Source organism: Sinohyriopsis cumingii, chromosome 10, assembly GCF_028554795.1.
Source record: "Sinohyriopsis cumingii isolate HCF-2022 chromosome 10, ASM2855479v2, whole genome shotgun sequence".
NCBI lineage: Eukaryota > Metazoa > Mollusca > Bivalvia > Unionida > Unionidae > Sinohyriopsis > Sinohyriopsis cumingii.
The window spans coordinates 15808761-15830182 of record NC_142970.1 but is presented as its reverse complement, the minus strand read 5'-3'; the positions used below and the strand labels follow the sequence as shown (position 1 = coordinate 15830182).

The 21422-nt window shown below is 35.0% G+C and overlaps 2 protein-coding genes across 2 annotated transcripts in view; both read right to left on the bottom strand.

Moving 5' to 3' along the window:
* LOC149789645 (uncharacterized) overlaps positions 1 to 7244 on the bottom strand; it is a 51357-nt gene extending 44113 nt beyond the window's left edge. The window contains exons 1-2 of the mRNA XM_089973082.1: positions 7098 to 7244; positions 3597 to 3815 (exon numbers count right to left, since the gene is read on the bottom strand). Of these exons, the coding sequence (XP_089829208.1) occupies positions 3597 to 3815; positions 7098 to 7244 (366 nt within the window). The remainder of the gene's footprint in view (positions 1 to 3596; positions 3816 to 7097) is intronic.
* A 291-nt stretch (positions 7245 to 7535) lies between these two features.
* The window catches only part of LOC149789644 (uncharacterized), a 64143-nt gene continuing 50256 nt past the window's right edge, over positions 7536 to 21422 (bottom strand). Inside the window, exons 2-6 of the mRNA XM_089973080.1 lie at positions 20304 to 20570; positions 14821 to 15564; positions 14159 to 14265; positions 9491 to 9712; positions 7536 to 7568 (exon numbers count right to left, since the gene is read on the bottom strand). Coding sequence (XP_089829206.1) covers positions 7536 to 7568; positions 9491 to 9712; positions 14159 to 14265; positions 14821 to 15564; positions 20304 to 20570 — 1373 coding nt within the window. The remainder of the gene's footprint in view (positions 7569 to 9490; positions 9713 to 14158; positions 14266 to 14820; positions 15565 to 20303; positions 20571 to 21422) is intronic.

Here is a 21422-nt window from a genome sequence, read left to right as displayed (position 1 = left end):
GACATATAAGAATGGTACTAACAGCTGCTTGCTTAGCATTAGGAGGTTAGTGTTAGGATTAGTCAGCCTGGTGTCAGGATAATGTGACTTGGTGGACATCCTGCTACATGTCTGTGGCATTATGCCCCAGTGCTAAACATTACTATAAACTGCCACACTGTAAATATCGTAATAATATGTGAACAATGAAAATCACACACACACACACACACACACACACACACACACACTGGTATGGAAACAAGCAGATCGTTAAATAGGCGTGGATAAAAAGGCCGAACGAAAACAAATGCAAAGTATGCACTATCAACGGCTCACGGTACCCGATTAAAAAAATACCACAAAAAAGCCATGCCAACCATTTACAGTTTCTGTGTGTCACCCTTATAAACTCCGACCTAATTTGAAAGTGTTCCACACTGCCATTTTAAATCGTAAACGCTACTCATTCATCTTGCAATACTTATTCAATAATTCATCTATTAGTGATTAACATGTCACTATTATAGGTATCATTAGCATCCACCGAACTGAATCATGTCATATATATATATATATGTATGTATATATATATTATCATTAATTTTGAAAAATGCGTAATGAAGGTCCAGCTTTATTGAAATTCAAAGGGTTTTTAAACCGAATATTCAATTCCAAGGCATTTTCAAATTCGCAATATAAATTGAGATTTTACAAGTGTCCAAGACCTTGTAACATCAACATGGAATCCAATGCCCAGAACAGAACAATACGATATGCAGGAGGGCAATTCAAGCATATTTCATATCCCACTCCCATACGTTAATCAATGGTTACGTCGTCTCCAGCAGCCAATGTAAAACACATCAAGTAGAAGAAAATAACTTGAGACTACAATGACATCATTTTTAGAATATACATTGTTATCAAAGAACCTGACTTTAGACATAGTAATCTAATATTTAAAATCTTAATCTTAACTTTTAATTTGAATTATAGGACCAGTATTTTTCAGACATACTCTGAAACATCTACTCCTCATAATCATCCCCAATTTTCATTATTCTGTGTACAATAGTATGATCATAGTTTGATATGCGGTCATGAAGTAAATGCGTTACGACTGTGGGTCCTGAAATATGTAGCATAAAGTAAATGCGTTAGGACACCGGGTCCTGAAATAGCGGCCATGAAGTAAATGTGTTAGGACTCTGGGTTCTGAAATATGTAGCATAGATTAAATGTGTTAGGATTCTGGGTCTTGAAATAGCAGTCAGAAAATAAATATGTTAGGACTCTGGGTCTTGAAATAGCAGTCAGAAAATAATATGTTAGGACTCTGGGTCCTGAAATAGTATAAAGGAAGTAAAACCAATAATTTAAGAACAATTCAACAAACAATGCATTTCCCGATAACACAAAGTTAAAACACTATATATTTCATGTATTGAGCATTCCAAATGATCATAAATGTCGAGTAATATGGTATGTTCTGAATGACTTCCGCCTTGAATTCGCTGATATATCACTGATGCAATCCAAGATGTATTTGAATGTATGCACAAAGTCCAAGTAATGTATTAACCCAAAGCAATGAGCACTTTAGTAATTCCATGAATGATTAAAACAAATAAGTTCTGTCTTATTATTTCCTCTTTCGGCAACACAAAAACTCAACAGATTCCCAAAACTTGGTCAAAAATAAGAATGGAATAACTTCTTTACCAACTATTATTTACACACCTCACCTGACCTATAGCATAATATAATGTTCTACATTCTAACATGAAAACATCCAGCTTACAACATAAATCTGCAGAAGATATGTAATCTTAGATTAATCCTGTAAAAGTAAAATATATGTGGCAATGACACTTTTGTGGTAGCAATGTTGCATGAATAGAGAATTACAGAATCATCTAATGTAATGATAAATCATGGGCTAAATGTAAACAAATAGCAGAAGCCATGGGGGGGGGGGTAAACTAATTTAAATAATTTAATACTGACATGTTTCTATTGCATAGTTTACCCCTTTCAGGAGAGACATTTATCCTTGTTTGGTTAATGAGAATTTGCTTCCCATTGGGTGGCTTTCCAGGAGATTGTTGAAGTTGACCCTATGACCCAGAGCATTGACCAATGATTATAATCATATTTCAAGGTCATAAACCATTAGTGGGATATATGTAGCATGGGAGGAGGTGATCTGGCAATAGCAACAGGTGATTATTATATCATTAAAATTAGAAAAGTGACTGGCATGCCAATCTGATTCCTTTCCTAATATGATGCCTGAAAGCTAACTAACAGTACCCAGATGGGTTTTGAGAGGATGCTACTCCTGGAAGGTTTGGTGTGACTCATTCTCAGTCATATGGGAATGGAAAGGATTTGCTCCTCCTCACATGGGATGCAACTCATTCTCTAACCTATAGGAGTGGAAAGGGTGATGCTTCTCTGTCACAAGCGCTGTGATTCACTCTCTGCCTGTTTATTTCCTCCTTTGAGAGGGACCCCTTGAGTCTTATGTATCTCTGGTGTGACTGGTTTAATCCTGCTCCGTGGCTCAAGGGATTCGGCAATGGAAAACATATTTCCTGTCTTGAGTGGGGCCTCATTGGCCTGAATGTCTGTGTACCGACTGTTCCAATCATCCCTAGTTATGATTGATGTAGTGACAGAAAGTCACAAAAATGTGTATGTCCATCTGTTTTCACTAACGTCCCAAACCTCGCCCTACCAGTGACACATAAATGGACATCCATCTATCCCTTCATCATCTGAGGTATCGTGTGATTGTATATTTTTATCTATATTTCTAGCTCTTTCAAATTTGAAAGTGCAGTAATTGGATAGCAGTATAAAGCAGCATGAAAATAGTTAATTCTTTTAAAGGTAGCTATTTCCTAGAATATGTAAAATTGCAGCAAAACAGTGCATTAGGACTGTAGCACAAGACCAGAGGGACAAACTAAAGCACAAACAAAATATAAAGCTGCCAAACAACATGAGGCACACGAAGAAAAATATAACATAATGAAAAAGCCCAACAATAATGTTGGATAGTAACCGAAACTCAACTATTCAAATAGATATTTCCTGAAATGTTACCAAAGGAACTGAGAATTTTTTTTCAGGAAATGGAGAAAAGGAGTATAAAATACCAGCGAAGGAAAACAAATTACATCAAAAATGGCATTACAGCTGGCATTAAAATACAGGAAATGAACAGCTTAGAGTCAAAAAAGATAATTTAATCGAAATGTGTAAAATAGTGAAAAAGATTGTGAATAGACTTGCATAAGAAAAGAAAATGTCATACCATTTCTTTTAAGATTAACAATAGCTAATAAGTTATCATATATAGATGGAATACTGTTTTAAACAGCTAACATCTACATAACTTTCAAGTCGTCTTTATGTTGAACCCATTCGAATGCATTGAGACAGATAGCACGACAGAGTCAACACCTTTAAAATAATTTTATGAAATCAAAACCAATACCCTGAAACACAATTAGTCAGATACTTGAAAATTAAATAGTGAGAGCAATCGTAAATTGCTTGAGAATGTGCCATCGATGAGACTGTTAGTGACATTCTTATAAACTCACCTGCACGTAACAAGCAGGTACCAGTCCCACTTCACCCAGGGTATTTCTAACCTTCCACCATCCAAAACCTTCCAATGATTTATCAATCAAGATCAGTTCATCCCCCTCTAAGATACTCAATTCTCCTGGTTCACTGCGTGTGTAATCACACATTGCTATTAAAGTCTCAGGCTTATTGTGATCTTTTAATCCTGATGTAGAATATTTGTCTGCACATCTCTGAAATAATGGAAACATGTCATAATAAAAAAAAATGGTAGATCAGGATTCATCAAACATCTTGTCTATGACAAATACTGAGTAAGTATTTTCAAGCCTACTGCAAGACAACTAAATGTATTCAAAGGAGGTTTTTCTTTATTTTAGTTATGTCAATGGTATGGTTTGGACTGACAGTGCAGCTCCCAACCCCTATTAATAGATGACAATTTGAGAAATTCAGTTTATTAGGTCAAATTCAAATCATCAAACTTCTTCCATTAATTTCTGTCTATTGTTAAACACAATGACCAAAATAAAATAATTACACTGGACAACAAAGTTTTACAAAAGTCATGTTACTGAAATAAAATTAGTCAATTCTTATCAATTTTTATGTGCTGAACACGAATATGACAGTCAAATTGCAAAATTGGCTCTAGTTTTTTTGTAATCTGCAAGAAATTAATGTTTACATAACGAAATGCATTCCAATAGTAAAAGGTCAACTGTAATAGCCTACCTATAAAAAATCAAGTCATTGACTACATCTTAGATTTCTTCGCCTGTCTCTTGTACAGCTGTTCGGGAGCATCTCTGAGGAGTGTCCAGCAGTAGTCAGCCAGCATTGTAGTGGACCATTTTCCCTGGTATCTTTGTTCCATTGTTGCGATATCTTGATGAAAACGTTCGCCGTGTTCATCACTAACAATACCACAGTTGCTAGGAAAGAAATCCAAATGGGAATGAAGGAAGTGAATCTTTAGAGACATATTACAGCCAAGTTTCTTATACTTCATCAACATGTCTTCTACTAGTTCCTTATAGTTTTCTGCCCTAACATTTCCGAGGAAGTTTGTAGAAACTAGGCGAAAAGCATTCCATGCTTGTTTCGCGTCACCTTCCAGCAAGTTGTTGAACCGGTCATCTTTGAAAAGCTCTCGAATCTGAGGACCCACAAAAACTCCCTCTTTAATCTTTGCTTCGCTGAGTCGAGGGAATTTTTCATGCAGGTATCGGAATGCTGGCAAAGTCCGGTCAATGGCTTTCACGAAGTTCTTCATCAAACCTAGTTTGATGTGAAGGGGTGGTAGCAAGATTTTCTGAGCCTCAACCAGAGCTGGGTGTTGGATATTCTTCTCTCCAATGGCTACATTCTGCCTGTGAGTCCATTCCTTCCTCATGTAGTGCATTTCCCTTGCTCGGCTATCCCACTCGCATAAGAAACACATGTATTTTGTATATCCTTGCTGCAGTCCCATTAAAAGGGCAACTACCTTCAAATCACCACAGAGGTGCCAGCTGTACTTGTTATACTCAATGGAATTCAGTAGCTGCCTTAAGTTATCGTATGTCTCTTTCATGTGGACAGCATACGCTACTGGAATAGATGGAAGAATGTTTCCATTGTGCAAAAGCACAGCCTTGAGACTCAGTTTCGAAGAGTCCACAAATAGTCTCCATTCTTGTGGGTCATGAGTGATTTTTAAAGCATTCATGAGGCCCTCAATATCGGAACAGAATATCAGATTACTTTCCTTTCTGAAGAAAGGCTCCAATTGCTGGTGGCGCTTTCGATATGCAGTAATTGTGACATCTTCTTCTAGAAGATTCCATTGTTGGAGTCTTGATCCTAGCAATTCTGCCTTGTTCTTTGATAAGTCCAAATCACGAATCAGGTCATTTAGTTCTTCCTGTGTTATTCTGTGTGGGGTTGATGATGCACCACAGTGAAAATCTGGATCACTGCATGCTGATGGACCAGGAGAAGAACAGGTCGACTCACCTTTGTCTTCGTCAGATGAATCAAGAGAATATTCTGCTGGAGGTTCTGGAATAGGAAGTCCCTCACCATGTGGAACTGGTCTCAATGCAGACGGAATGTTTGGGTAGACTATTCTCGACTTCTTTCGCTTCGTTATTCCGCCGGAAAGAGGAGGAACCAAGCAGAAGTAACAGTCATTTAGGTGGTTGCTTGGCTCTCTCCACACCATTGGGACTGCAAACGGCATTGATGACCTTTTGCAATTCAACCACTGTGAAAGCTGTGTTGTACATGTAGCACAGCATATATGCGGAGCCCAAGGCTTGTCTTGGTCACCAACCTTGCATCCGAAGTAAAGATGATATGCCTTCTTCACTTGAGAATTGATACTTTTCTTCTGGTTGGCAAATGTCACTTCCCCACAAATATAGCAAAAATTGTCCGCGGTATTAACACACTTTCGAGGCATTACTGTTCTTTATTGTACGTAAATGGATAAAATAATAAGTTTTATGTAACAGTAGCTTGAACTGTCTCGCACAACGTCTAAAATATTTTAAATGCTGAACCTATCTGATTGGGCTTTATATAGTACACTGCTTACGTCAGCTTCAGCAGCCGCCTGGCATTAATATAATAGGCCTACATATGTATAGTACACTGCTGACGTCAACTTACTTCAGCAGCCGCATGGCATTAGTATTGCATTGCATCAGAAAATGATGCAATCAACTGTGGATGATGTGAGCATGATGGTATTATGCAATGTTACATCATTATTCCGGATGTTGCTGCAGTCCTACTGGAGAAATTTACACAGTGAAACATAGAAAATGAGGTATATGAATATCTTCAAAACGAGAGCCAATACAAATTTTTCACGGTTATATTCGTGTTCGGCACACCAAAATACTACAGATTAGGGCCTTTTCAAGTCAGTAATGATTTCACTGTTGACCAGTGTTATGTGTAATATGAATAAAACGTGTCTCATGAAAGGATAGTCCAGTTATCAAACTTCTGATGTTAATTAATTGTTGGGTTACCACTAGCAGTGTTAAATACTACACTGTGATTTAAATTGCTTAGTGCAATGTAAATGTCACCTCTCTAAAGCCAGATCTGAAACTGACATTCTGTGGAATGAAGTCAGGATCCAAATTATTGTGCACAAACCTACATATGCAGTGATCCCCAATATATTAGAGTCTAGCCAACTCAAGGTATATATTACACATGTTCTGCATAATGTTTTGTTGACAATATGTATGGCACTTATTGTTTAAAGACTAAGAACACTGTTGATAGTTCTATGTAAATTGAATGTTGTCATTTTGAATTGTTTTTTTTTTGTTTTTAAAAATGGGTTAAATGTATGTCGTTAAATAAAGTAAAGCTTGAGCAAATGGATTATCTTTGAGTTCAAAATCAGGAAAGAAAAATGGTGTGACAAAACTAATGTGAAGGGCGTCCCCATTTCCCCTTCGGATTTAGTACTTTAATCATATTCAGTGCAATTCAGCTGATGGTACACATACTTTCTTTATTGCTGCTAAAATTATATTTTTAGTATATTGCCATATCGTGTAGTTTCCATGATTGTTGTCCTTCTTAATCATATCTTCATTAAACTTGTTTTCTTCTGTCCGTGTTTCGTATGTGAAAGTTCTGTTCAACTCAGCCATGTCTTTATCTTACATACACATAAACATATTCTGGTACCCATCTATTTATTTCCCGAATTGCATTTCAAATTATTCTTAAGTTGCATCATAAGTCATCAATTAACGTTTGTTCCAATGCATAGTAATGTTGATCTGAGAAATTTAAGATAAATGCAAGGCAAAGTGACAGTATGCAATATGAAAACATAGCTAGCAAAGAACCTGAAGTAGTAACTGCACAAAGATTAGAATATCCTCATAGAGTTGAACTTGAAATACAGTAAGGAAAATAATCACAAGAAATTCAAAGATCTATTCTCTAGAAAGGTAAAAAGCCCAAAATTTCTGAAACAATGCAAATAACCTATACTAAATTAAACAAATCTTAGAACACAATATTTGATATGTGGCTAAGCTGTTATGGGTACCTTGTTAATTAGATTGAATTCAAGTAACAAGATCCTCGTCTCCATCAGACAAGAGCCATAGTAGGACATCAGGATAGAATTTAAATAATGTTTTATAATAATTAATGTATAACAATTAGAATAAGATAGCAGGTGTTTGTGTATCAATAGCTTAATAATGTAGATGTTTATCGAATTTGCACAACATAATATCATGTTGACTTTACCACATACCAGGGAAATCTGCCCTGAAATCAGCCCTTACTTTTACACATAGGATACCGGTACATAGATACAAAGTCTGGTAAAGATGTCAAATTTCCACCATCAAAATGGATACTGAGGAAGATTTCAAGATTTCAAACTGATGATTCTATTTTCGTTAAGTCAATTCACAATTATCTGATAGCGAATAAACGTTTACCTGGTAACTATCACAGACGAAACATAAAGACAACCAGATCCAGAGTGTGTTGTTGTAGAGACAAGTCTCTTAGATAAAACTCTGAAAGGTTGACTGTGCATGCCAACCGATAGCCTCTATAGTGTATATGATAGAGATATGACGTTCAAGGCAAAGGATGCAGAAACTGCTCTTATCTCACAAGCTGAGATCTTCATGAGACGACTCTGTTCTATCCTTTAAATATTTTTGAGATACCATGTATATTTGTATCTACATTTGTAGATAATACACAGATGATAAATTTTGTCTGATTTATACTTTAATTTAAATTTGTGAATAAAGCAGTCTGAAGTACAGTCTCCATCATCCTATCTTTGCCAAACATAACTAAAAGATAATATAACACTCTTTGACACAACCACCGACACACTGCTGAATCACTGAAGAAAAAAAAACAGATGACAAGTGCGCATCCAGTTACACGTAGTAAGCATTACCTCATTAAAACACATATTTGAAGAGCCGTAAATTGATAGTAGTATAAATGAGCCTGAAACCATTTAATTCTTTTTAAAGTAAATATCTTCTATAATATGTACAATTCCAAAAAAAGAAAATTAATGCATTATGGTTGTTCCACAAGACCAGAGGGACAAACGAAAGTACACAAAAATACAACACAGTCAAAGAACAGAATGGGACACGTGAAAAAATAAAAAATAATAAGGTATATTCATTATAAATAATGTCAAAGCTGGGTAAAAAGTGACATCATAGAAGATATGGAAAGAGAAAACATTAATAGAATGAAGACGGTTCCAGCATTTCAGGGAAAAGATTTAAAACTAACATGATGAAAATGCAAAACATTAATTTTGAATAGCAATTGAAATTCAACTATTCAAGTAAATTTTATAATATATCTTAAACTATTACAAATGCAACTGAGAAAAGCAATGTAGTCAGGAAATGGAAAAAAGGAGTAGAAAATACCGGTGATGGTAAAGATTGCATCAATGAAGACTGACATAACAATACAGGAAATGAACAGCATAGAGTCAACAATCTACACTGAATTACATGGGAATGTGTAAAAATTGTGAAATATATGGTCAACAGATTTGCACAAAGAACATTTCATACCATTTTGTTTAAGATATATTAGTAATACCTAACATTTTATCATATATAGATGGATTGCTGTTTTCAACAGGTAACATCTACCTTAAAGTCAACCAGAAAGTTTAACTCATTTGAAGGCATTAAAACAGCTCATTTTAACAGGGTCACCATTTTAAATTAATTTAAAAAGACCAAGTTTACTACCTTGAACCAGATTTGTTTCATATTCAAAGCGTTCAATGTTAATACTGAAATTATACATATTAGACAAACTGCTTGCAGACTGAAGATGTGGGTGGATGAAACTGAGAGCATCATTTTGTTTAACTTACCTGCACAAAAGAAAGAGGTACTAATCCAACTTCACCCAGAGTATTTTTAACTTGCAACCATCCTACATTCTCCAATGATTTATCAATCAAAAGAAATTCATCTCCCATTAAGAAACTTAATTCTTCTAGTTGATCACGTGTGTAATCGTACAGTGCTATCAATGTCTCAGGAAAGTTATGATCTACCAATCCTACTGGTGTATGATGTTTGTCATCACATATCTGAAATAAATACAAACATGTTATAAACAAATCAAATAATGGCAGAGTAGATAAGGATCATCATATCTTGTCCATGATGAGAAACGAGTGAATATTTTCAAGCCCACTACAAGAATATTAATGTATTCAACGGGGCGGGGGCACCTTCAGAGCAAACACTTGAAAACAAAATAATTCAGTGGTCAAACGCTCTCCATCCTACAGAGTAAAAATGTAACTCACTGAACCACTCATCCAGACCAAGTCTGATGACAACACATACATAATATGGAGCATATTTCACACCACAAAGCTATATTGTGATGAATGTGAGAGTTCAGAGAAATATATTATAAATAATTCATTCATTTAACATATGCAAAACAATATCAGTATCAAGAGATAATGGTTTGCAAATTTGGGTGGAATAAAAGTATAGTGAAAGTTAGGTGCGCTATAAATAACAGTCAATATATTACAAGTGTTTGATTTGTCATTTGCTTGAATCGAAAACAGATATCAACAATGTTCAATGAGAGATGAAGTATTATAGATTCAATTTAATAGTAACATGGATACAAGAATAGTTCAAGACGCAGTCTATCAAAATGGAATAAATTATCATAGGTTTGTGGACGTATAGCCCAGTAATGTAGAATGTTCATCACGTTTACACATATGTATGCTAACCATTTCACACAATAATATTATGTCAACTTTACCATGCAGCAGTGGAATCTGCCCTTACATGTGCATACAGTTAAAATAGAGAAAAAATGGCTACTAAACAGCTAAAGATGTCAACATGTCCACCATCAACACGGACGAAGATTTCAAACTGAAGATTCTATTTCCGTTAAGTGAATTCACAATTTTCTGTTAATGAATAAATTTTACCTGGTAAAAGTGTTAACACACACACACACACACACACACACACACACACACACACATATATATATATATATATATATATATATATATATATATATATATATATATATATATATATATATATATATATATATATATACATATACACACGCATATAGTTGTCAACTTGTACAGTTTACCCGTAATTTTGTATGTTTTTTTCCTTTTTTGTCAGTGTACAGCTGTACAACCGTTTTGTTCAGTTTTGTTGTACAAAATTTTTAACTTACAACAAAATACATTTTTTTTTGTTTCGTGTGCATCCAGGACTATGCGCATACTTTCTTTTAGAACGAGAATTCAGTGAGACTAGGGTGGCACGAAACAACCAATCAAATCATACTCAAAACCACGCGTTTCCTTTGATAATGAAACGAATTTCATTCATTGTTCAACTCATGTGTGTGAAGATCTTGTCTTGTATCGCTCTGAAATTTGGCGCTCACTCGGATTTCTAATAATGACTAACTACCTGTGTAGTAAATATGTTTTCTTAATGTATACATTATTATTTTATTATTTATACTTATTACTATCAAATGCCTAAAGTTTGCATCAATTTCTATATTTTACATTGCATGGCAATTATGTTGGTGTAATCGTAATTTGTCCGACTTTTCTGTGTGCAGATAAAGTTGATCTATTAAAATTTTTAACAATATACTAATTAAAAATAAATACTCTACTGATTTTAGCATCGGCATTTTATCGTCCTATTATAATTTTGAGTTAAGTTTGTCAACTTTATGGGGAAAAATATAAATTCATAACACATTTGTAATCAAGAGATCTTCCTATATCGCATGTCCAATCTAAATTTTTAAATTATTTTTTTTAAAAATTATTTTTATTTATCTCATCTACTTGAAATATTCCATCCATCAAATGGCTGAGCCTAACTCAAAGAAACGCAAGCTTGAAGACACTGACTGAGGTCATGGCAAGTTTCAGGCTGATTGGATTAAAGTCTTCCCTGAGATTGTAGATGTATCCAAGTTAGGATCTTCACATGCTTTTTGTAAAATATGAAGTAAAGACATTAAAGTGGTGATGTCTAGAATATATGATCTGGAGGAACACTTCAGGACAAAACTGCATGAAAGAAATTTTGAAATGAAGAAGGGAACATCCATCAAAAGCTTATTTGCTTAGCCAAAGCAAGAAGATGATAGTGTTATAAGTAAAAAGAATGAATTAATTTCAGAAATGTAAATAATTATGTAAATATGTGTAAAAATAGTTTGTATGTACGCTGTGTCAATGATATGTGAGATGCATAAACTTTTCATTGAAAGGAAACAAGGCTTGCTGAGTTTCCTTTTAATGAAACAAATGATACGAGTGGTATATCATTGATACAGAATACATACTATACATATATTTTATTTATATCACATACAAATACATATATTTGCCTTTAGAGCAGAGTTTTGACTGACTGCGACAATTGTGTCTAGACTTAGTCAATGAACTCACATTCCTGCCGAGTGTATCCGCTACAAAATGTAGTTCTGTCCTTTGTGCCTATTCACAATCACCTTTGCATATTGACAAGTTGATCGTTTTAATTTTTGAGTTTCAAATTTTATTCACATTAATTAAATCAATACAAGTCACATTAATGATTTATATATGAAAGATGGTTTTGATGAAGAAAGTAGAGCACTACAAACACATAGATTCTTGAATACTGAACTCTCACCAATGCAATGATGTACAGACATAAGGGAATTAGTGTGGAAATTAATCTAAGCAAAATGACGAGCCAATAGGTAATTCAAATATTTTAATATATTTAAAGTTCATCTAAATCATTATTCTGCTTTAATGAAAATTACTACTCACCATATAATTCTCTCTCTCTCTCTCTCTCTCTCTCTCTCTCTCTCTCTCTCTCTTGCTTTGTTTGGTTTGACTTCACCATACTTCACTGGTCCAGAGACACAAGCGAAAATCCTCTATTCTCGTGTTTACATGGATTTTCCCCCTTTCCTCATTATTACATTGCGGTTATCTCAATCAACATAATTTAGCATTACTTTAACAAACTAGCTCTAGCAAGCAAGTTTGCCATTGATAAATTGCACAAGTGATCACATACGGGTTGGCCTTATCTAAGAATGTTTGTACTTCTCAGGAATTACACAGTAATCTGAAAGAATTTAGAGAGGTATGAATATTCAAAATGAATATGTATTTCATGTTCAGTTGATCTTCTGAAGAAATGTTTCCATTTTAAGTTGGAGGCAATGTTATCAAAGGTCCACCTTTATTTTTTATTCCTGAATATGGTGTATTGTTGCATGATTGTACGATTCTCCAGTGTGAACAAAAAATGTGAAAAGTGTATTTCCTGCTAGAACCTTCTTACATAACTCCCTAAAATTTGCCATCACAAACACACCTGATGGCAGCAACTGTGGAATAGAAAAGAAGCCATATGACACGGTTCTTTCCTCAAAGTATGTAGTCTTGAAATAGACATATTGTGCAAGACTATTTAGGTTTCTCTATTATCATAAGTGCAAGCATTAGGTCAAGGAACTTACTCAGGAACAAACTGTATTCTGCAGAACCCATTTTTCTTACAGCAATACATTTTAGACCTCTGACCACCCAATTCATTGTGCCTCTTTCATATCCCAAAAGCAGTGCAAGCACTTAACAATCTGTGTTCATTGTACATGGTCTAGAACAAACGTTATTGCACAAAAAGCATTTGTATTCTTCTGGACATAGTAGCATTGACCCAGAACTGCCAAACCTAACAAGACCTTCTCAGAAATGTTGATTGTGCAGACCTTTTTCATCACAAATTATGTGCAGTTTAAAGAGCTTGGGGTACTGTGGTAAACGTTAGTCTGGTTCCCTGACTAATTCCACTGAAATTAATATGAAAAGTGGATCTAAATCAAACACAGACATGCCATTAGTCAGATCATCCCTCAATCAGTCATATTTATATTTGTTCTTTTATTCTGTAAGTCCATATTTTAAGCATCATTTTCGTCAGACTTACAGCAAAACTGTAAAGATTGGCAGGTCTATTGAACTTTGACCAAAATCAATAGACCTCTTCCGGTATCTAGGTGCCAGCCATCCACACAGTTTGGCCCTGGTCTGTGATGCAAACTATTGCTACTGTGCAGAAACCAGTTGTATTCCTCGAGTCATAAAGATTTTCATTTTTCATATATGGACACTGAAATTGACAGACTGTTTTACACTAGGCTGGATGCAAGCCATCCATAAAGTATGTTATCTACAAGTAATGTTATTATACAGAAACCATTTTTCTGCTTTTAGTGAATGTGACCTTGACCTCAACCACTGAAATCTGAAATTGATAAGTACCTTTATAATGCCAGTTACAAGAAATACAGTTTGGCAACTGAAGTCTGTGGAGTTACTGTGCAGAAAGAAACAGTTGGAGAGACGAACAAAAATCATATTGAATCATGTCTTATGGTAGGCATATAAAATGAGGAAAAGACAAACTTTGGAACATATTGATCATTTGGCTTTATGTTGTACCTGATTAACTTTATCCACATGTGTTCCCACCAAAATCACAGGCGGGATGCCGGCTTCAGAAGATGGAGCACAGGAATGTATAGAGTTTAGCCAAACATCAGTCAGTTCTGAAAATAAATAAAACATTACCAACATATATTTTACGTTTAATGATTTCCATACAAAAATCAAACAGGTGACAAGTATTTTATCATGTGACAATAATGGTGCTGTTTATCTTCATGATACGTTTCTATCTTGCAGCAAAAAATGCGAGCATAGACCTGTATTGAGATCCCGCCCTAAGGTTCGTTAATAATGGCATTTATATATCTAGTTAAATACAACAACATATGAATACCACTCCTGAGTTTCAATAATACTGGTATTTATTCAGCTAGATAAAGACAAGCATTAATCCCATCCCTTGAGTTTCGATAATACAAGAGGATAGATCAGCTAGCTTATAAATCGGAAGAGACTGACCGTTATGTCATGCAAATGCAAAGGTGAACTTGGCAACAAAAAGCAAATGAACAAAAATGAATGCTTTCAAACGATTTTCTTGATCTCTTTGATCATTTGTGAGATAATGCTGCGCTTAGACCGACTGTGTTTTACCGTATAACATTACTAAGAATAATACATTTATAATTGCATTAGGCAGATGTTCTCAGACTCACCATGTACTCTGCATTTTGTTATCCCTTTAATATCAAAAAAACACTCATCATCTACAATATCAGTAACCTGTCCACTGACATCTGAAACCAAGAGATATATGGCTCGTCTTGTTAAGAATGCCTGGTGTGTTGTATAAAATGCGTACTGTCCTGCAAAGTCCCATACAGACAATGGTGAGACCTTGCCTTTATCATGTTTTAACTGATCAGTACTTTCTTGCAATAATTTTAACATTTCCCTCATTGGATTCCTTTCAACTTGTTCCTTGTCTGCAACATATGCATTACTGTCTGGAGTTATCTCCCCCTGAGGAGGGATGATGATTTGTATATTGCCTGCAAAATTTGCATTGGTGTCAGAAATCAACATTTCCCTCATTGGATCCATGTTACCTTGTTCTTTGTCTGCAACATTTGTATTACTGTCTGGATTTATCTTCCCTTGAGGAGGGATATTGACTTGTACATCAACTGTAACATTTGCATTGCTGCCAGGAATTAACATTTCATTTCCTGGATCCATCTTAACTTGCTCCTTGTACGTTACACTTGCTTTGCTGTCAGGAGATCTTTCATCTTGAAGGGGGCTCATATGTTCTTCATCTGTAACATCTGCATTGCCATCAGAAGTTCTCTCCCCTTGAGATGGGATTACAACCTCTGCATCAGCAAACCCGTCACTCACTGACTGTTTCTCAAGTAAGACCCTGGCAAGGCGCTGGAGTCGATCTTCCTGCTCTGTATCTGAAAACAGGAGAAATAGTGAATAAGACACATTCTGCTTTGAATGAACAAGGCAATCAAGCTTGAAATGGTAAGTCCCTAAAAATATAGGTACATATGCACATGTAATAATTCACAATTTCCCTGCAGAATCCAATGTTTTAATCATGATTCCTAACTATTTTTCGGACAGGTTCCCTTATTTTAGCCTCCAAAGTTATGCATTTTAATAATACAATTGACACATAACTTGGAAAATGTTTATTTTCGCACCTTAAATCCAGTCTCTATTAATTTCAGGGTCTGTCCTTAACCCCATGCAGCCCAACCCCTTAAGTAATAACCTGGAGACCATCGATATTTGGATGGAACAGCTGTCCTCAAGGAATTGGATCACATTCACTGATTCACATCCAAAAGAGCTCTGTTGTCACAGTGGTTATGGTGGTGGACTTGTGTCCAAAAGGCTGGACGGAGGATCAATTCCAACAATATGATCAGCTTGGATTCACATTTATAAAGATGGATTTATAAAGATGGATCTCATTTATCATGAAACTCATCTGAGAACTTGAGGCTATATGATAACATGGCATGTCTGAGGCTATATGACATGAACTTGAGGCTATATAATAACATGGCAAGTCTGAGGCTATATGACATGAACTTGAGGATATATGATAACATGGCATGTCTGAGGATATATGACATGAACTTGAGGATATATGATAACATAGCAAGTCTGATCAAGGTCAGTTCAGATATTTGGTCTCTTGAATGTTGACAAGCCCAGCTAACATAATAATACTATATGTGTTAACGTTGCTCATAATTCAATATCCTCAGACTCTTTTGATGCAAGCTCACATACCAAATCTAATCAAAGTCTCATTAGAAATGAAACCTGTAGTCTTCACAAGCTAGATAATTAGATGGAAGATCAACTTACTTACATGTGCAGATCTCGCTCATAGCTTAAATAATCCAAAATCTGAAGATGTTAAATATTACATCTGATTAAACTCTGATGAAAATATGTCCTCAATAAGGTTCAGAGCTCAACACTGGGTTCAAGAACACGTCATCAGTGTATGTGGATCCCTTTAATTCTTAAATTCCGGATATGATCAAAAATTGATTAGATATGTGACTTCACGATAGTTCACAAGCTCAGCCAGTCATATGCAAGATAACCTCATTAATATTCATTTGTCTCACTCGTAATCAAATTAGTCTTGAGATCTTGATGATATAACCAAACAATTCAAGTCTTTTTAAAATCTGATCAGAAATGTGGCCATTCGAGTGTTCCAAGCTCACTCAATTAGATGCAAGATCACCTCATTAGTACACCTGGATGCGACTCTAAAGCAAACTACTCTGAAGTTTTGACAAGGTATGCTTAAATATGCTGCTAGACTAGCAGTGCTAGCATGATCAAAACTATGACCTCTAGAGTGTTCACTAATTCAGCCAATACGATCAAAGCCCATCTCATTAAATATGCACGAATGTTGTTTATAACCAAACTCGTGAAAGGTCTTGATGATTCCAGCTTCCATACCAAATCTGACCAGAAAGGCTCTGGTGTGTTCATGAGTATGTGTTGATGTACAGATGACTAATGACTCTGGTGTGTTCACGAGTATGTGTTGATGGACAGATGACTAATGAATTTGGTGTGTTGTTCAAGATCTGATCCTGTCATATCTTCACAACACCAATAAGTTATATGAATCTCATGCATTTTCAAGATTTGACCCTGACTTAATATTCCAACACCAATAATATTCCATCACAAATGTCACATGGATCTCAAGCATTTTCAAGATCTGACTGTTGTAACATCCCAACACAGCTAAAGATCATTGGTCATACTCCAACATTTTTCTTTTTACATCAGATTTGCATTACATGATTAAAAGTAGTTATACTCGCACAAAAAAATATCAAGTGTAAAGAAGAAATAATGTTTTAATTACTCGAAATAGAAGTATACAATGCTGTTACTTCCCCTTAGTTATGATTTCTCATCTAGAGAGTACACCAACAGGAAATGACGTACATTGATCCCTACAAGATAAAGTATATGCTTTTTTTGTCGAAAAATAAACACTATAAACTATGGATAGGGAATATTTAGATGAAACTAATGAAAACTAATTTACTGTTCAGCTTTGTATCGGTATGCGTGCACGACGCACTAGACTGTGTCGCTTTCAAAACTGGTGCATTGTTTCAATTTATTTTGAAAATTCCCATTGATACTAGTAAAAATAAATCAATGCTGGCTTCCCTATGTCAGCAGACTTTATATAAAAAAAAGAAAAAGAAATCGGCACACTTAAAGAATACAAATAAATCAAACTTGACTTCCTTTTGTCGGACAACTTCATAAGAAAAAATCGGCACACTTAAAAGATACCAAAGTCAGTTTCCGGGGTTGGTTTGCTTTGTAATAAAATAACCTATGTATTTCATAGCCTGTCGGTATGTTTAAACAATGAGTTTATCGCTCCCTGCCAATTGTGTTTATTACCCCAGCTTCTATTTATTTGCCATAAGTAATCATAATTGATGTTTGCTGGGCAAATAGTATACACAACAATAACTTGCTTTAATAATACTTTTGTAACCAATGCTAGCGAAAAGATGATCATTTGCACTCACAGTGAATGTATTTTAAAATAATGATTTTTATTTGCGAGATACCATCTTATAGTTAACCTGGATAGAATACAATCTGGGTCAGTTTGCATCCTGTAACTTATCATGCGTGAATGGCAGGTGCCTTCAAGCAATTGGGTGATAATTTCGTCTCATTTGCGATTTTGTTATTTGACATAAGCGATGCACACTACACTAAGGATGCATGTGTAAGCCGGCATCCGCTACATATACAGAGTTCGTGGATATGTATCTTTTAAAAATAATTTTCACATGATGAAAAAAAGGAATATAGGATAACAATGCAAGGTTAATTTCTTTCATTTTATTTTCAATTAAGTGTATCAGTTTCTTTTGTAACATGCGGTACACAAAATTATTTCCTTTCCAATTTGTACGGAATAATGGAGCAACTATGATTGACGATATTGACTAGTAATGACAAGCTTTCAATTTACGCGTGCACACACTAAGACAACTTGAAAAATTTTAAACAAACAATAAAATTAACTGGTAAGAGCTTCATATTTCAGCAACTAAATACTTACAAAATGCTCAACATTATTCTCTCTCTCTCTCTCTCTCTCTCTCTCTCTCTCTCTCTCTCTCTCTCATGTGTATTGCATACAGCAGTGTTACAACCTGAAGCCTAAAATTAAGTATATTTGTTATACTATCTCATGTACACTACCTTAGAAAAATGTATACTCATTCTGTTGAATATTACCTGTTAAGTATTATTGTTTTATAAATCCTTCTTGATGATTTGGCCGGAAGACTTAAATTGAAAATGTCGTTGTGCATATGCATATGTTTTTGGCATAAAAAATGTATAAAAATATTTTAATTAGTTTGAGCAAGATATGTCAGTTTGTGTTTTCTCTCATAAATATGTACTTTGCGAAGTATGAATATTTTCTTTGAAAGAATATCAAGATAGTTTGTTTACATTTAGTTTTTTTTTCCCAAAATACTATATTACATAGTATCTACTTGTTTTTAGAAGATAAAGAACATTCAAACTATTGTTAAGTTGGGCCGAATCGTCTTTCGAGTTGGGCAGAATTGTCTTTGGGCCAAATTCACTATAATCTGGCAGAAATGATACAACCTTCCCATCCCTTCCCTATTTTATCCCACAGATTAAATCCACTTTTTTTCTGGTAAACATGGTCGTTCGGAAAAAGAAAGAACCCTTTCTCCCATCATTACTCTTTTGGTTACATCCGTATGCAACACAGTGCACTATATTTGCTGTAAAAAGTATGATTGTACGATATAGCACAGACATTTACGTGGGGAAATTAAACACTTGAATGGCTAGGTTGAATAGAAGGGATAAATAAGCATCATATCTAGTTTTGGCACGCAGAAACTACCGATTGTTTACGGAGATTGCCGAATGTTGTTTTTCATTTAAAAAAGCTGAGTTTTAAGTCTAATTAAACATTTTTATGATGTGCATGATATAACAATATCACACGTTTGTACAATATAGGTGGCCAGTGACCTTTAACATATAAAAATCAAACATTTTCAAGATCTTAACCTGATATAACATAATGCTCCAGTAGCAATATAAGTCTTATGAATCCAAGGCATTTTCCAATCAGGACCTGGCGTAACATCTATATGTCATATAAAACAAATTAAAATCATCAACTATTTTGCAATGTTCATGGAAAATGATGGCTTACCTGGTTTAATGTCTCTATATAAATACAAGATAACTAACGAGAATCATTACTCAGGTATGTTTGGACCTGGTTTAATGTCTCTGTACATACACTAGAGGAGTAACAATGCATCTTTACTCAGGAATATTTGGGTAGGCACAAGCAAAAAACTCATTCTTTTCTTTGTAAACAACCCAACTAAATCATGACATCCAAGCAAACCTAACACGTTTATTTTATTTTGTAATTGTATGTTGGTTGTTTTTCTAAATCTTGTTGTGTATGTTATGTTATATAATACTGTATTGCGCTTAGAGCTTCAAACGATTGGTGCTGTGCTAAGTCCACATTATTATTCAAATTATTAGTATTATGTAGTGGTAGTTGTAGTAGAACGTAGGGATTACGACAGCCTACCTGCATGCTGTGCTATCCATTCCCCAGTGTCCAGAGAGATTTTGCAGCAATGTTTATACACATCGATTCCTTCTGTGCTTTTCCTCTCAGATATATCGACTTGCTGCCCAAGGAGGCGCTTTGTTAATGTTGTCTTTCCAACTCCAAACGGACCGACCACCATGACTCTAATGTTATATACCTTTTCCTTTCCATCCTGAAGGGCCTTTTTGTACAACTTTAGTGATTCATTGTCCATACGAAGAATCTCCACAGGAATTGTAGAGTCTGAAAATAGAAAATATCAACAACATATGGAAGATAACTTTTAAAATCAGCATTCAACAAAGTAAAGTCAAAAGCTGTGATATTTTAATTAGAAATCGCCACAAACATGCAAGCTTATCTGATTGCAACAATTTCAAAAATAAAAGCGAAAGGTACAAACTGTCTAAAAAAATGTATTATATTATTATGCACAAATGATTTTTTGAAGAAAAAAAAATAAATCTAATTTTAAATATTTACTTTCGCGCATTATTTTCATTACCCTTACATCACTTTAAAAACCCTTGTCCAGGGTTCTACTGTTCAAGAAGGTATACAGGCCCACGCACCACTCTCCTGTACAAGAAAATGTACAGGACATACAGCATTCTCCTGTTCAAGAACGTTCATAGGCCCATGCACCATACTCCCATACAAGAAAGTTCATAGTCCCATGCACCATTCTCCTGTTCAAGAAAGTTCATAGACCCATGTACCATTATGTTGTGCAAGAAAATTAAAAAGCCCATGCAGTATTCTCTTTTACAAAAGTTCACAGGAACATGCACCATTCTCCCATTCGAAAAAGTTCATGGGTGCATGTACCATTCTCCTATACAACAAATTTAACAGACCAATGCACCATTCTCCCGTTCAAGAAAATTCACAGGCCCATACAGCATTCTCCTATTCAAGAAAGATCATAGGCCCATGCACCAATCTTCTGTAAAAGAAAGGTCATAGGCCCGTGCACCATTCTCCTGTAGAACAAATTTAACAGACCCATGCACCATTCTCCTGTTCAAGAAAGTCCATAGGCCCATGCACCATTTTCCTGGTTAAGAAAGTTCAAAGACACGTGCATAATTGCAC